This window comes from Chrysochloris asiatica, unplaced genomic scaffold, assembly GCF_000296735.1.
Source record: "Chrysochloris asiatica unplaced genomic scaffold, ChrAsi1.0 scaffold00260, whole genome shotgun sequence".
NCBI classification, from domain to species: Eukaryota; Metazoa; Chordata; class Mammalia; order Afrosoricida; family Chrysochloridae; genus Chrysochloris; species Chrysochloris asiatica.
The window spans coordinates 2956033-2969760 of NW_006408778.1; the positions used below are offsets into that span (position 1 = coordinate 2956033).

A 13728-nucleotide genomic window follows, 5' to 3' on the forward strand; every position below is an offset into this window, starting at 1 on the left:
GGAATAGAGGTAGCAAGGGCTTGCAGGCAAGGAAAGGGCTAAACTAGGGAAGAGGAGCAAGGGACAGACACTGGCTCAGGAACCATACAGAAGCTGTAGGGACAGGGCCCACAGTGAGGGGTCTAGTAGAGGACCAGATCTGACACTCAGGGAAAGTAGTGTCCTGACGTCATTCATATCTGAAGCTAATTAATGAACATAGTGGGAGGCTGTGTCTGTGAGATCCCAAGGTTGAGAACTAAAAGCTCTCAGTGATCATGAAGGTCCCAGGGTTATAAATGAGATCCTTGAAAGAGGTAAGGTCAAAGATGTCCCAGGTCTAGGGACCTCCAGGGAAGGATTACTAAGCTGGGAGCAGGAGAATCTGGAACATATTGCCCAGGTATGTGTCCATGAGAACAGAAGACAGACCTGGTCTGCAGACAGGCTCACTTGACCTGGGCACATGGTCACCTGGGGTCTCCTTTCTTGTAGCCACTACCACGGCCCCTTCAGTGTTCCCCCTGAAGCCCTGCAGCGGAAGCACATCTGACTCCAATGTGGCCCTGGGCTGCCTGGTTACTGGCTACTTCCCGGAACCTGTGACAGTGTCCTGGAACTCTGGCACCCAAATGACCTTCCCAGCCATCCTGAAGTCAAATGGCCTCTACTCCTCCAGTAGCATAGTGACTGTTCCCTACAGCAAGTTGAACAGCCAGACCTACACCTGCAGCGTGGCCCATCTTGCCAGCAACACCAACGTGAAAAGGGACATTGGTGAGCCATGGGCAGAGTTTCAAGGGGGAACCCACAGCTATATCCACAGCAGACAGACTCATGGTCATTCTATGACCCTGGATGCACCCTACCTGTCTCTGCAGGAGGAGCTCTACCTGTTCCTCCTTGGGGTCCCTCAGGTTCAGGGAATGTGGTTTCCTAGGGGCCCCACAAGTCTAAGAAAGACACAGGTTGGATGTCCATATCTCAGCCCCTGGGTTCAGAATCAGATGGTGGGTCTCACAGCTGTCTAAAGTCACATAAAAGAACATGACTTGATCTCTCCTGGCTGGGATGCTTCTGTCTTCTCCACCAAGGTAACCTCGCCCCTTATCTGTCTGCTTTTTCTACAGAACCAACAACTGGCCCAAAACCATGTCCACAACAATGTACAGGTAAACTGAACCCCACCCGTACGAAGAAGAACCTACCCCAGTGAGAGGACAAGCCCAGTCCATGCTCCAGATCCTCCACTTTGTCACTAATGCTCAATTCTTCCCAGCAGATTTCCTGGGAGGACCATCTGTCTTCATCTTCCCACCCAAGCCCAAGGACATCCTCATGATCTCCCGAAACCCTGAGGTGACATGTCTGGTAGTGGACGTGGGTCAGGATGATTCCAATGTGGAGTTCAGCTGGTATTTGGATGGTACAAAGTTACACACAGCCAGGAATGGGCCACAGGAGCTACAGTTCAACAGCACCTACCGCATGGTCAGTGTGCTCCCCGTCATGCACCAGGACTGGCTCAAAGGCAAGGAGTATATGTGCAAGGTCAACAATGGAGCCCTCCCGTCACCTATAGTGAAGACCATCTCCAAGGCCAAAGGTAAGACATTGGGTAGATGGAGAGTGGTGGTCAATGCCACCCTCCCCAGTAGGAATAACACCTCTAACTCCCATCCCAACAGGGACGATCCAGGAGCCACAGGTGTATGTCCTGCCCCCACACCGCGATGAGCTGGCCAACAAGAAGAACAAGGTCAGCCTCACCTGCATGATAATGGGATTCTACCCAAAAGAAATTGCTGTCGAGTGGAAAAAAAATGAGCAGCCAGAACCTGAGAGCAACTACGTGAACACTGATACCAAGACAGACCCTGATGGGACACACTTCCTATACAGCAAGCTGACGGTGCAAAAGAGCGACTGGCAGCAAGGAAACAATTACAGCTGTGCGGTGATGCATGAGGCACTGCACAATCACTACACCCAGAAATCTGTCTCTCAGTCTCCTGGTAAATGAGCACCAATCAGCACAACTCTTGAGTGCCTCCCACCCCTTCCCACCCACTACCACTCACTGGGGTCCCTGAGTACACCTGAAATCTCACTTGTAAATAATCCCCCAGGAGATCCATCCCAAAATAAAGCACCCAGCTCTACCCTGGAGTCCTGCAAGACTGGCATGATTCTTTTCGAGTCTCATTTGAGCATGGTTCTGCCAGGCTGCAGGCAAAAGCAGGGCTGAGACCTACACTGTCAATATTGGAGGAGAGTTGGGTGTCTGTTAAGGCCACCCAGAATGGGGTCTGCTGTGGGACTGCCTGATATAAGGACAGGTCTCTCAAAAGTGGTGCCCCTCACTGGACGTCCCCTCCACCCAGAAGCTACTCTAGGTAGATGCACCAAAAAGAGGAGAGGTGGTGGAGAAACTATATATCTTTTTCCCATGGATCTCTGTCCATGAGGCCCAACATGTGGCTCTATGTTTACATGGGGGCTTCTGGGTGTGGGGAAAGGCCCTGCTTTTCCTCTGCGGTTCCCAAAACAGTCCAGTCCACACAACACAACTCAGTAGTGGGTCTGCCCAAGGGAGGGAGAGCACTGGTCAGACAGGAGCGCAGATCCATGGAAAATAAGAGCCTTATGCTAGACAAAATTTCAACACCCACTGGTCACCTTCACATACTTTGTGCACACATGTACACACAAACATATTGCACTATGCATACATCAACAAACATACACCTATAACACATGAGTACATGGCACATAAACATTCTCATATGGACCATACACAAACACCCACACATGTATACATATAAATACATGCACACATAAACACATGGCCACTTGGCACACAAGAACTCTCATGTAAACATATGGGCACATATGTACACATGCACTCTAGTACAAATGTGCACACACATACACACAAAGACATGCATGTCACTCATACGTGCAGTCACTCACAAGCACACACATGCATACACAAATGCCCATGGTTATGCATGCACACACATGAGATGACTCACACACATCTTTGCACACATATGTACAAACATGTGCATACATACACAAAGGCATACACATAAAATCACAGGCACACACTTACTTAAACATGCACAAATTTCATATACATGCACACAAGTACATATGTACTTGCATGCATAGTCCTTACACACTGGAGCACCAGTGTAAGGTAAACATAAGGTAAACTACACAATGGCTCCGCATGAGTCCCTGGGAGCACAGTCCCCAAGCCACATGAGCACACACCAGCCTCATCCCATACCTTATGATGTTGCATGGGATAGCCCAACAGAACAGGCTGCTTACAGCTCATCTGAACCTGACCAGCTCAGACAAGCCTGCCTAACTGCAGGGACCCACACTCTGGACACACTCAAGGAGACAGGTCTCCCAGCCTCCTCACATAAAAGTCCACCTATGATGATAAAGACTATCACAAGCCTCCTGCACACTCACATTCCCACCCTCTCACACACAGGATCAAAAGCCTCTCACTGTCTCCAATACCAGGGACTCACTTCTCAGCACTGTGTTTCTCCATGGAGGATTGACTCTGCTGTCGCTTCTGACCTCTGTATTTTTCACCCAGGATAGAAAGAGGCAGTGGAGAGGGTTACAGGCTGCAGGGGGACTTGGAATGACCTGTCCATAGATGACCACATTATACTGCACTGACCATCCCCAGGCAGGCAGTCAAGCAAAAGAGTGTGATTCGTACAGTTGGTCAGGTAGTGATAGGGGTCAGGGATTCCCAGATATTCTGGAGCCCAAGCTGTAGGAGAGAGATTATGGGATTGAGAACACTACCCAAGACTGGGAATTCGTTCCCAGCACTTTCTAGACATATCGAAGATGGCAGCCCAAGCATGGCCAGGGAAAGCTGACTTGAGGCCTAACTGGTCCAGCCATTCCTGTGAGAGGACTGCAAGGCCACCTCTGCAATGATGGGGCCCTTCCCCCTGCCCCCATCTTTGTACTGCTCCCATATCAATGACACTCCCACTAAACCCATATTCCCTGCCCAGAACTATACCCGGACGAGAGCTGTGCGGAGGCCCAGGATGGGGAGCTAGATGGGCTGTGGACAACCATCTCCATCTTCATTACACTCTTCCTACTCAGCGTATGCTACAGTGCCACCATCACCCTCTTCAAGGTTTGTGCACCAGGGCCTCTGTCTTACACCAGCTCCCAGCCCAACACCCTCCTCCACAGGGGACTTCTCTGCCATAAAGGTTGCCATCCACTGACTGGGTGGGTGGGCAGAGAGATGAATGGGGTCGCATGGCTCACTGTTACTGCCCTGTCACCCACAGGTGAAGTGGATCTTCTCCTCAGTGGTGGAGCTGAAGCGCACGATTGTCCCTGACTACAGGAATATGATTGGACAGCCAGCTTAGGGGTTGCTGGAAGAAGAACACATAGCCATTGGCTTCAGGTGGCTCTATGCACCACTCAGTACCTGCCCCACCATCTGATCCCACTGCCCTAATCTCTCAGTGCCCTCTGACCTTGCTTCCTTGCCTCCCTCCTCTCAGAGAACCTGGTAGACAGATTCTTCCCATAACTAAATAGCATTTACAGCAGTACCAGAAACTCTGATGGAGTCAGTGCACCAGGAAACCCTCAGAGTCAGATATGCATCATTAGTCAGGCAGTATAGGCCAGCCATTTGTGTTCATTTGGAACAGGGGCTCAGATGCTATCTCTTTCCCCAAGCCTGGCTCCCAGAGATGTAGAATCTCAGAGCCTTAGTGGGAACATTCTGCACCAAACAAGGCAAGGGGGCCACCCACCATCACTCCAACAGGACCACTTCCTATGCACTGCAATGCCCATCCTCTCAGCACTCACCTAGCCAGTTCTATCTTGAGAGACCACTGGGATCCTCCATCATCACTTTTCTGGCCCCTAACCTGAAGAACAGACTTATTTTCATTTTGAACTGGAAGTTTGTCTCCAGGTTTTAAAAAAGGGCTTTCCATATGATCTCAGCCAATTGCAGACGAGGAATTCAACCCTAGGGACAAATGTTACCAATCTCTGCATGGAGGCCAGGTGAAGGCCCCACTCCAGGACACCTGCCATATGCCAACCATCTACCCAGCTCCAACCCAAGGGCCACCCTCTCTTTCATATGAGACACCTGAGAAGATCTGGGTTACTTGTATGGATATGTAGGGTCTGGTGGGTTTCAAGGGCAAGGCCTGAGGATGAGGGTGGGTATCTGTTTCAACTAAGAAGGGCATCAGGTCTGAGGGGAAGGAGCAAAACAGCCTTCTAGTGACCAGTGATGCCAGTGGTCAGGATGTGTCATGGGAAGCAGCCTCATGAGCCCCTGGACAGAAGAGACCAAGGATATCAAGAAGTGATTAAATGCCTAGAGGGGGTGTGTGGGTTAGCAAGGCCCTAATGGAAGTTTCAATGACAAATCTGATCACCTTTCTGGGCTCTTGGGCTCTGTGTCTCCCATCATCCCTTGGAGCAAATGCTCTCAGAGGAACCAGAATGCCCAGCCCACATCTTAAGGTAGAAAGAAGAATGACACCAAATAAATGTCACAACAGTCAACTTTGAAGCTTCTTATTTCTTTTTAATTGTCTGAAGCCCGTTTATAATTCTTGCATGTAAATGTGTTGTTTTTCACTTACAATAAAATGGCCTTAAATAATACCATTTACTTTGGAGATAGTCTTCCTATGTGACACTCTGAGCTGTTTGAGTACCAACCTCAGATAAGCCATGAGTCCCAGAGAGTCTAGGATATGCCTAACTTTCAGTACAAGCTAGGGACATCTGAAGCTTGTCAGCACTAGACTGCTTTTTTCTCCAGTACACTTCCTGCCCAGTACACTTCCTGTGTCTCTTCAACATAGTCAGGATGAAGAGGTCTAAGAAATAATCTCCACCCTCACTGGAGAAACTGGGCATTACTAAGTTAGGGATGGTGTGTAACAAAGCATCAGCCAACTCCCATGGTCCCAAATGTTTGAGAACAACAGATCAGAAGCTGTGAATTCTGTAACTGAGATGGGTGGATTGAAGTTTGAGGAAGCTTCTGAGAGTGTCTGCCAAGGTCTGAGAAGCAGAGTCCTGAGGGATTGCATAGGTGTGTCCAGCATTGGTCATGCTGTGCTGAGAAGGGGCCAGAAACAGATGAGATAACCAGAAAAGGGCCAGGGCAGAATCACATCAAGTGCAAGACAGTGGGCTCCATAAGAACTTAATTTCGATTCCTGGTTAGTATATCACCTGTCTGTCACTGGAGACTTGCTTGCTACCATAATATTGAAAAGTTTTCAGTGGAGCTTCCAGGCTAATATAAATTAGAAAGACAGACACAGTGACCTACTTTTGGAAATACTATGGATTATAACGGCCTGATCCACAACCAGTTATGGAGGTGGAGAAAGACAAGCCAGTGTTTTGTTCCATTGAGTATTGAGTCACTATGATTTGGGAGATCACATGCTTACAAAGAACATCACCACCAAGGAGAATTATTTCATTTACAGAGTCAATATAGCTTATCAGGAGACAAATGCATCCTTAACACCACCAGACGGGCCTGGCATTAAACTTAGTGTCTAGTCCCAGAGCCTGAGACTGGGATGGTTGTTCTTTATGGATGGTGCCAAACCATGGACCTTTAAAATGTAAGGATTCCATGCAGCAGAGCAGCAAATAAGGGGCAAAAGGTCCTGGGTGTGTCCTTGTCTATAGCTCCTTGCAAATAAAGGTGTGTGCCATCTGCCTGGAGAGAGTATTGAGCCTCCACGGGGCTACTTCTTCATGTTCTAAACCCAGGCCAAACTCATGTACTGGCATGAATGTGATAAGGGCTGAGATAGCATGAATGTGATAAGGGCTGAGCTACTAATGGTGAAAGTAAATAAAGTGACTGAGGTCACCCCACTAGCATGTGCAGTAGTGGGTCCAAACTTGAAATATGGGCTGAAGGCTAGTAACCTCACCCGACACATGGCTATCTCAAATCTCTGCTCAAATACTTACTGCAGCTGATTGAGACAGAAGAAAGAGACAAGAAAAGCAGGTAAGAGATTGTCCACAAAATTTATCATAAAAGACCACACCAATGAGGAGGCTTAGGGGGACATGATACACAAGACCCAGTTAACATTTTGGTACTCAGAAAACCGGTAGTGAGCCCTTTACCTATGTCCCCATCCTGACTGTAAATCATAATACCACTCCTCACTGTTCAATGTGCCCCCTCCCATCTTGCTGGGATCATGCTGCATCCATGGGAAGAAACTATTCATACCTTTACTGACATAGGTCTTGGTGACCTACTGTGTTCATCATGTGGCTCCTCCTCCATTGCTCCTTTCCTCTTTCATGAGAATGGAATGTTCCAGAAAGCACTTCACCTTCTTCCTGGATCCCAGAACAAAAAGGCACTGAGAACAGATCCTTGCACAATCACAGACAACTGCAAGAGTCATGTAAATGGGCAAGTAATGAAGCGGTGGTGCTGCAAGTTATTTTCAATTGGGGGTTGTTTGTTACCACATCCTGCACTAACAAAATCTGACTGATGACAAGCATTGTCAAAATGTTTTTCCAGAACTAAAAGTAACTCAAATAATCACTAAAATGTAATAGTAACTGGTATGTGCAAAGAGGTTTATAAGGCTATGTAGTCTTCTTGGGCCATCACAAAATGGTGGCTTCAAAGAATAGAATTTTTTTCATTCAAGTTCTGAAGGCTGGAAGTCTAAATCAGGCTCTTGATCATGTCAATTCTGTTCAATGGCTGACAGAGGAACAATTCCATACTTCCCTCCTAGCTTCTAGTGGCTTCCAGAAATCCATAACATACTTTGGCTTGCAACCACATCTGCTCAGTGTTTCTGTCTCCCTGTCTCTGTGTAATTTATTCTGAATTATTAGACCAACACTCAGAAGGGATTAGGACTAGGGCACACTCTACTCCTGTGTGACTTAACTGATAATATATTATTATTAAAATCCTATTTCCTAAAACAAGGTAATGGTCACAATTACAGCGGTTATCATTTCAAAATATCCCTTCAGGGAATACAGTTTGAACCAAACAGAGACTCTTCTCTCATTTCAGGATGATAATATTCCCCAAGGAATGAATCGGCCTCAATTTTGCTGGTAAAGAAACCAAGTATTTAAAGAGGTTTCAGCCTGTTATTTGTGTGTAGAATACAAAAACCTGAACTCATGTATTTTCACACCAAAGTTCATGTGCCTTCTTCTCCTGAAAGTCTCAGTTGAGGAGATTCCAGACACCATCCTGATCTGCTTCTTGCCCTAAAGACTTAACATAGCCACTGAAAGCCATGCTTTAATGAGGTTCCTCCAGTCCAGAGATGGTGGAAGAGAAATAAGAGACAATGGAAGTTCTGTGGCATTGTCCTTTTTTTTCCAACAAAGATTTTTAAATGATGACTTGGTACCAGATGCCTCTAGCCATCAAACACATACAGTTTCTGACTTCAAGGAATTACAGTATGATAAAATAGGTAGGCATCAAGTACATAATTCTACAAACAAATAATTAAACACAATTTAGGTAAGTGTTATGAATGAAATGTATGGGGATATGTCTTAGTTATCTAGTGCTTTTATAACAAATATGGTGGTGATAGTGATAGTGTGCCATGGAGTCAGTTCCAACTCACTGCAAACCTATATAGGGTTTCTGAGATGGTAAATCTTTACAGGAGCAGAAAATCTCATCTTTCTCTCCAAAACAGTTTGTAGTTTTGAACTGCTAACTCTGAGATTAGCAGCCCAACTTGTAATCACTATGCTACCAAAGCTCCTTGTAACAAATACACTGCAAGTAAATTACATTAACAAACAGAAATTTATTCTCTCACAGTTTAGGAGCAACTCTATGAAAAGGATTTTGTCTCATTTTGGCATCTGTGGGCTCAGCATTCCTTGGAAATATCAATGTGTCTTGGAATCAATATTTTGCTGTATCTAGGAGCTTCACAGTGTTGGTTACCCAGGCCCAAAGGATGCACTCCACTCCTGGTTCTTCTTTCTTGTTGCTAGTAGGTCCTCCTGAGCTCTATTTGCCTGTAAAATCTCTTTTATTTATATTTCAAAAGAGATTGATTCAAGATACAACCTAATACTGTAGATTGCATCCTTCCTCACAAATTTCATACAAGTGAGGATTTGCAACACACAAGATATTGACAGCAGACCAAGGCTTATCACACAAGATTGCATCATGGCAAAGGACCTATACAAAGAAAACTACAAAACACTACTACAAGAAACCAAAAGAGACTTACAAAAATGGAAGACTAGACGATTCTGCTGTATAGGAAGACTTAACATTGTGAAAATATCAATACTTCCCAAAGCAATTTATACATATAATGCAATCCCAATACAGTTTCCAACAACATTCTTCAAAGAGATGGAAAAAACAATTGCAAGCTTTATATGGAAAGGAAAGAATTCCAGGATAAGAAAAGCACTTCTGAATAAGAAGAATATTGTTGGAGGCCACTCACTCCCTCACTTCAAAATTTACTACATGGCTACAGTGGTCAAAACAACCTGGTATGGGTACAATGAAAGATACATAGATGAATGGAACAGAATTGAGAATCCAGAAATTAACCCATCTATATAGCCAACTGATATTTGACAAAACACCAAAATATATCTCATGGGGAGGTGATAATCTCTGCAACAGATGGTACTTCCAGAACTAGACCGTGATATGCAAAAGATTGAAACAAGACTTTCACCTCACACCTTATACAAAAACCAACTCAACATAGATTAAAGACCTAAATGTGAATCCCACAATTATGAAGGCCATCTATGAAATATTGGTAACAAATGTGACGGCACTAATTCAGGGAGTACACACACTACCAAACATTTTGAAAACCACACAAACAAAAGTAGAAAAAACAGATGAGTGTGACATATTAAAAATTAAAAACTTATATACATCAAAAAAACTTCACCAGAATAGTAAAAAGGGAACCCACAGAATGGGAAAAAATATTTTGCAATGACACATCAGACATGGGACTCATTTCTAAAATATATATGAAACTACAATACCTCTACAAGAAAAAGACAAATAACCCAATTAAAAAGTGGTCACAGGACATGAACACACACTTCACCAAGGAGGAGATCTAAGCAGCCAACAAACATATGAAGAAATGTTCATGATCACTAGTCATTAGAGAGATGCAAATCAAAACAACAATGAGATATCATCTCACACCAGCAATAACAGCAGAGACCAATATATAGAGGACACTCCCACCCCCGGAGGGTTACGCATGCACACAGATCTCCTCAAAAATTAAAGAAACAGTCCAGTTAAAGCCAAATGGCAACACAAAATGGCCTTTACCAGCCCTGAACTATTTATTACCAGGAAAAAGGCCTGAACAGGGATTGTGGAGTGGGACAGGCACACTAAAAAGGAAAAAAATTAAACCATGAGTTATGTCATAACAACCAACAACGGCTTCGTGAAATTTCTCAGAAAGAAGAGTGAAAAGGGAAGCCCATCTCTTGATCACATCTACCTGAAGGCAATCAGAAATCATTAAAATAAATGAATGAATAAATAAATAAATAAAAACATCTAACAATCTACGTATTAAGGCCACAACTAACTACTGAATATACCTAAAAAACAGAAACAGATGACCATATCAGCACAAGCCCAAAAACAAGATAAATTGACTGATACAAATGAGCTGGAAGACCTACACTCCATACTGGAAAGAGGGCAGGCTTTGGAAATGTTTGGGAAGGAATTCAGAAAAATGGTTATAAAATATATCAAAACACTTTACAATGGAGTTGAGAAAATTAAGGAAGAAGTCAGGAAAGTGCTACAGGAACAATCAAATAATGTACATACAGTATTGGAAACTATTAAAAACCTACAGAAAGAGGTCCAAATGATTAATAAAAGAATATCGGAAATGGATAATACACTGAAAGGGCAAAGGAGTAGAATTGAAGAAATAGAAGCCAAAACTAGTGAGTTGGGAGATAAATCTCTCAATACTACTAAGACAGAAGAGCAAGCAAATAAAAGGGTAAAAAAATCTAAGGACGGTCTAAGATTTATGTTGGACAACATGAAGAGGAATAACTTAAGAATTATTGGCATTCAGGAACAAGAAGACTCACACAAGTCCACAGAGAAGATAGTTGAAGAGATGCTGGAAGCAAATTTCCCTAAGATCTTGAAAATGAAAAGATAAGCATTCAAGAAGCTCAATGAACCCCAGGAAGGATAGACCCTAAAAGAAATTCACCAAGACATATAATAAGCAAGCTCTCTAAAATCAAAGATAAGAACAGAATCCTGAAAGCAGCTAGGGAAAAGAGAAGTGTAACATACAAAGGCAAGCAAATCAGATTAAGCTCGGATCGCTCAACAGAAACCATGCAGGAAAAGAGGCAATGGGGAGACATATATAAAATCCTGAAAGAAAAAAAAAAAAAAAAAAAACTGCCAACCAAGAAACCTCTACCCAGCAAAGCTGTCAATCAAATACAATGTGTAATCAAAACATTCGAAGATAAACAGAAGCTAAGGGATTTTGCCAAAACCAATCCTACTATGAAAAACATCTTAAAGGTAGTTCTGTAGACTGAGAACTAAGAAGAACAGACAACAATCAGAGATTGACATATGTGGCAGCATCACCTGGAACTCTGTTGACAAATGGAAGAGTCGAGAACAGAATAAAACTATAAGAACAAATTCAGAGGATTTGGAAGGCTCGTCTATGATCAAAAAAAAATTACAGTGTGAAACACAAAGGAACATGTAAATTGCAGGATAAAATAGACTATCTTAAATGAAAGGAAAAGTTAATGGAATATAAGGTAACCACAATGGTGGAGTTGGGTGAAAGGTTTGGGGGAGGTGAAGGGAGGTGACAGTAGAGCACAGGATAAGGGCAGACACATCACAGATCAGGTGTTGTGGAGGACAACATAAGAAGGGGGAGTAGGTGGAAGAACAAGGTAGATAGGGGAACACTGAAACAGGTTTGCATGGGCTAAGTGGGACAGATGTAAATAGTGATGTATGCTCAAACTTTGAATAACAGGACTCTGAGATACAGGGATCGAGGCATAGTTTGAAGAGGGGAAATCATACTAAGATGCTTGACTGTCTTATGAATATTGGTTTCCCATGCCTACTGTTGTAAAATAGACACTTGAACAGGATACAAAGGAATTTCAGGAAACATGATTACAGAAAACTTGTAAGCCCATCTTCAGCCTATAACTAATGGGAATACCTAAAAGGGGTTCTAGAACTTGCCCAGTAAAATAGACCTCTTGCAGAGTATAGGACCTTAGGTGGAATCCTAAGCCCCATCCAGAGCCTTAAGAGGTGGGACATTCACACTAGAAAGGACAAGCAGACCAACCTGGAACAGCTAGAGTGACAGAAGATACATCTTCAAAGAAAGATCATTAGGAAAAAAAACTAAAACAAAAATGTTAGTATTACTGGCTATTGCAAGAATAAGCAAGCTGTTTGGCAGGAAGCCATCAATGCAAGCAATCAAGTTCCTTCAGGACAAACTTCCCTGTAAGACTAAAACTCAAAGAGAACACATGAGCAGCCATGTAAGCTTGCTGGTGACCACATTGATCTACTGGTGAGTGGAAAGAGAGAAAGGCAGCAATGAAGAAATGGGCTGAGTTCATCCATGGTCCACTGACTCCTGTTGACCTGGAGATAAGAGAAAGAAGAGGAAGGGTTCATTGGTCCAAGGTGTGGTGAGACCTGGGGACATCTAAGCCCCTGGACAAAGACATAACCACAGAGGGCTAGAGCAGAGAATGAAGCATACAGCTGATATTAAGTGAGGGGAGATGCACAAGAACACCCAAACTTGCAGATAGTACCCATTTGACCTATCGTTGGCTTGATACTCAGAACTCGACTAGAAGAAAATTGTTGTTGTTGTTGTTAAGTGCCGTGGAGTCAGTTCCAACTCATAGCAACCCTGTATAGGGTTTCCAAGGCTATAAATCTTTACGGGAGCAGAAAGCCTCATCTTTCTCCCATGGAACAGCTGGTACTTTCGAACTGCTGACCTTGTGGCTCACAGCCCTATTCGTAACCACTACGCTAATTAGGGACAAAAATTTTTTTTCACACAGGAAGCAAAGGTAAAGTGCTACAATTTGATAAACCTCACCTATACTCATCTAGGTAGTAACTCTAAATACTAACAGAGAGGGAAGGAGTCTCCAAGTCAAGTATCAATGCTAACCCTTCTGTAACACAGAGTAGATAGGGATGGGCAACTTAGACATTGGCTACCTAAAATGAGGGGGTGGTAAAGGCATGAAGTGACTGGCTTACAAGGTTTCAAGAAGGAGATTAGTTCAAGAGTGTGTGGGGGAAGAAAGATTCACCACTGAATAGTTTTCATCTTGGTTAGATGGGTCTGGTTAAAAGAGATGGGGATAAGAGTCTTTATGATTCAATAGTAAGTAATTCTTAATCATGACTAATTGCGATTGTCACAATTGTAACGTAGAAGTTTTGTAACAAAAATGGGGGAGCAGCTTATCTTACAGTACAGAATCAAAGGATCCTAGAACCGTCAAGGGAGAAGAGCAGACGCAGAATGTGGGACCTTATCCAGAGAAGCAGCAACAGGAGAGATGGAGGCAAATATGGGG

General features: G+C 43.9%; 1 gene segment (V, D, J or C); it reads left to right on the top strand.

Annotated features, from left to right (window-relative positions):
* The first annotated feature begins 392 nt into the window (after nt 1-392).
* On the top strand, nt 393-4412 carry LOC102825825. The segment is given in 5 exon segments: nt 393-756; nt 1262-1585; nt 1668-1994; nt 4038-4168; nt 4329-4412. Coding segments are annotated over 5 exon segments (1230 nt in total).
* Nucleotides 4413-13728: the final 9316 nt, after the last annotated feature.